Source organism: Branchiostoma floridae, chromosome 12, assembly GCF_000003815.2.
Source record: "Branchiostoma floridae strain S238N-H82 chromosome 12, Bfl_VNyyK, whole genome shotgun sequence".
NCBI classification, from domain to species: domain Eukaryota; kingdom Metazoa; phylum Chordata; class Leptocardii; order Amphioxiformes; family Branchiostomatidae; genus Branchiostoma; species Branchiostoma floridae.
The window spans coordinates 3729683-3732165 of NC_049990.1; the positions used below are offsets into that span (position 1 = coordinate 3729683).

A 2483-nucleotide genomic window follows, 5' to 3' on the forward strand; every position below is an offset into this window, starting at 1 on the left:
ACTTCTTTACTTGCTGAATATACTTAATTATATAGGAAGAGAAAAAGAAATAGAGGGGGGAACAGAACTTGGCCATAGGTAGAACAGTTTGCCCGATTATTTATCCGGCCATAGAGCTACAACATGGACACATAGACAACGCTTGCTTTCAATTTGCAATAGTTTATTATCATTTATCGACTTGGTACACGTCTACTGTGTTTGCAGCTAGCAAAGGACCCAGGACTGACTACTAGTATGTTACTATGCGGTATCTAATGACTTGCGTGCAGTGAGGTATATATAACTCGTGCCGTCCCAGTTTAAGCCCTCGATACTCTTAAAGAGCAACACATCGTCTTTCACATCCGTGAATCCGCTGTTTCTGACTGCCTGCCGAATGTAAGAGGCTTCTAGGTAAGTGTGCGGGAAGGACGCCTTGCCGTCAGAGTAGTGAGTGGCCTCCAGGTCACAGACTAGGATCAGCGTCCCGCCTGGCTTCACGAGATGGCTTACGTTGGACACGATCCCGTCAAAATCAGCCCTGAAGGGACAAGAATAATTATCTACAGTTACGTTCATGGTAGCTTGTAGTCAGCTGGAAAGTACAGTTACGTTGTATGCAAATAAAAATATTTACACCCCTCTTCATATTTTGGCACAATGAGGAGCATTACAACTGTAGACTGGTACTAAATCCGTGCAAGTGGTGAGCAAATAGTGTCCTACAATCTAATTCCAGATCAAGAGTCAAGAATTATTTCATAGACATTGACATAGTCAATCCAAAATCACAACTTTCACACAAAAAGCAGGTTGCAAAATTATTCAACGCCATAAGTTTCTGTCTTTAGCACTTCGTGCAACACCTCTTAGCTGCAAACCTGCTGTAGACAGGACGATAGCCTGTCACAAGCTACTACTAGTTCTAGCAGCACTCTTTTGGCCCTATCATCGCGGCCGATGGTCTCCAACTCACCAATGTTTTGAGATCTACTTGCCAAAACAGAATCCAACCGTATTATAGCTCCCATGTCTCTTTGGTCATATCCTCAAGGACAGAAGAGACATGGGGGCTTTAATACAACTGGATACTAGGCTTGACCGCACTTTGAATGTCGCCAGACTATAAGGATCTATTAAATTAAAGTTGCGACTGCGCTCTTGTGTATAGTTTTTCGATGAACGATGTTCTGTACGTATTATAATTTTACACCTACTTGTCTTTCGCTACTCCACACAAAGTGAAGACGCTGCTGACGACATCATACGGTCCGCCGTTCAAGGAGGCGAGCAGGTTCTCATCCCTGACGTCACAGAACACCACCTGCTGGATGGCGTCACGCAGCGACACCTGGCGGGCCTCCCAGTCACTGCAGATTAAGCCAGAAAGCAGACACTGCATCATGTAACGACTGTACTTCCAAAGTATCGGTGACTTTTTTCGTGAGATTTACGAGATAAATCATGATCAACCCAAAATTTATAGAAGCAACCCGAATCTGCTGCTGTCATTAACCGTAATGACGGAATATGAACTCGGCAGTCACGTTTGGGACTGCATTTTCCCCCATACAGTAGCGCCACCGAGCTGCAGTATGAAGTACAACAGTCTGAGTGGTGCTCTGAGCACAGTGGTGCTCTAACAAGGATAACAGACGGTCACTGGAACCGCTTCTAGGTAGAAACACTTAGTTTTGTAGAAACAAAATAGTTATGCAGTGATCTACCACCCCAATGAAACTGTTCACTGAAGCAACCTGAATCTTTTTCGTCTGCATGTACAGTAGAAGCCAGTTAATTGCACAACGGATTAACGCACATTTCTGTTAACTGCAGTGAATTCCAAAATCTCAAACAGGTGCAGTCCAGCTAGATAACTTCGCATTATTGCACCAGCCGGATAATTGCACGAAATTCACTGGCAAATATGCCGTGTAATTAAGCGGCTTCTACTGTATACCTTTTTTGTTTTCAGCTTTAATTGATGACGTACCATCAGATGTGTATCTCTTACGGAAGACATATGACTACTCACCGCTGCCCCTCCAGTCCACACACATATTTGATGAAAGGGGCCCAGTCGAACGCGTCTTCCTCTCCGCGAACCCACTTCTCAACTTCTTCTCTGTTTTCCTGAGAAACAAGACGAAGTGAAAATTGATCTCGATGCAGATTAACTATGAGCCTAATAAATCACCCGAATGAAGTGGCAGACCACGGATGGACCATGGAAATGCTTTGCCTTTCGGTAATATCACCCTTACCGAAACTGATATGATCAACACCATTGAGGTGAACTGCCTACGAGAAAGGAATGGCCTATCATGGTCTCTGTAGAGACTACTCGAGAAGGGTGTCGCCCGAGGGGAAGGAGATAGAGTCTACTAGTATCTACGCGGAATGAGCAAAGTAATCGCACCCCAACTGAAGACGAGAGTTCTCACACCATATTGGACTAAAGGCATTAACTGAGGACATCTGACCAATTGATTCATACACAA

At 44.3% G+C, this 2483-nt stretch overlaps 1 protein-coding gene across 1 annotated transcript in view; it reads right to left on the reverse strand.

Moving 5' to 3' along the window:
- Positions 1 to 146: 146 nt before the first annotated feature.
- The window catches only part of LOC118428020 (nicotinamide N-methyltransferase-like), a 3662-nt gene continuing 1325 nt past the window's right edge, over positions 147 to 2483 (reverse strand). The window contains exons 3-5 of the mRNA XM_035837986.1: positions 2018 to 2115; positions 1200 to 1352; positions 147 to 523 (exon numbers count right to left, since the gene is read on the reverse strand). Coding sequence (XP_035693879.1) covers positions 244 to 523; positions 1200 to 1352; positions 2018 to 2115 — 531 coding nt within the window. The 3' untranslated portion in view covers positions 147 to 243. The remainder of the gene's footprint in view (positions 524 to 1199; positions 1353 to 2017; positions 2116 to 2483) is intronic.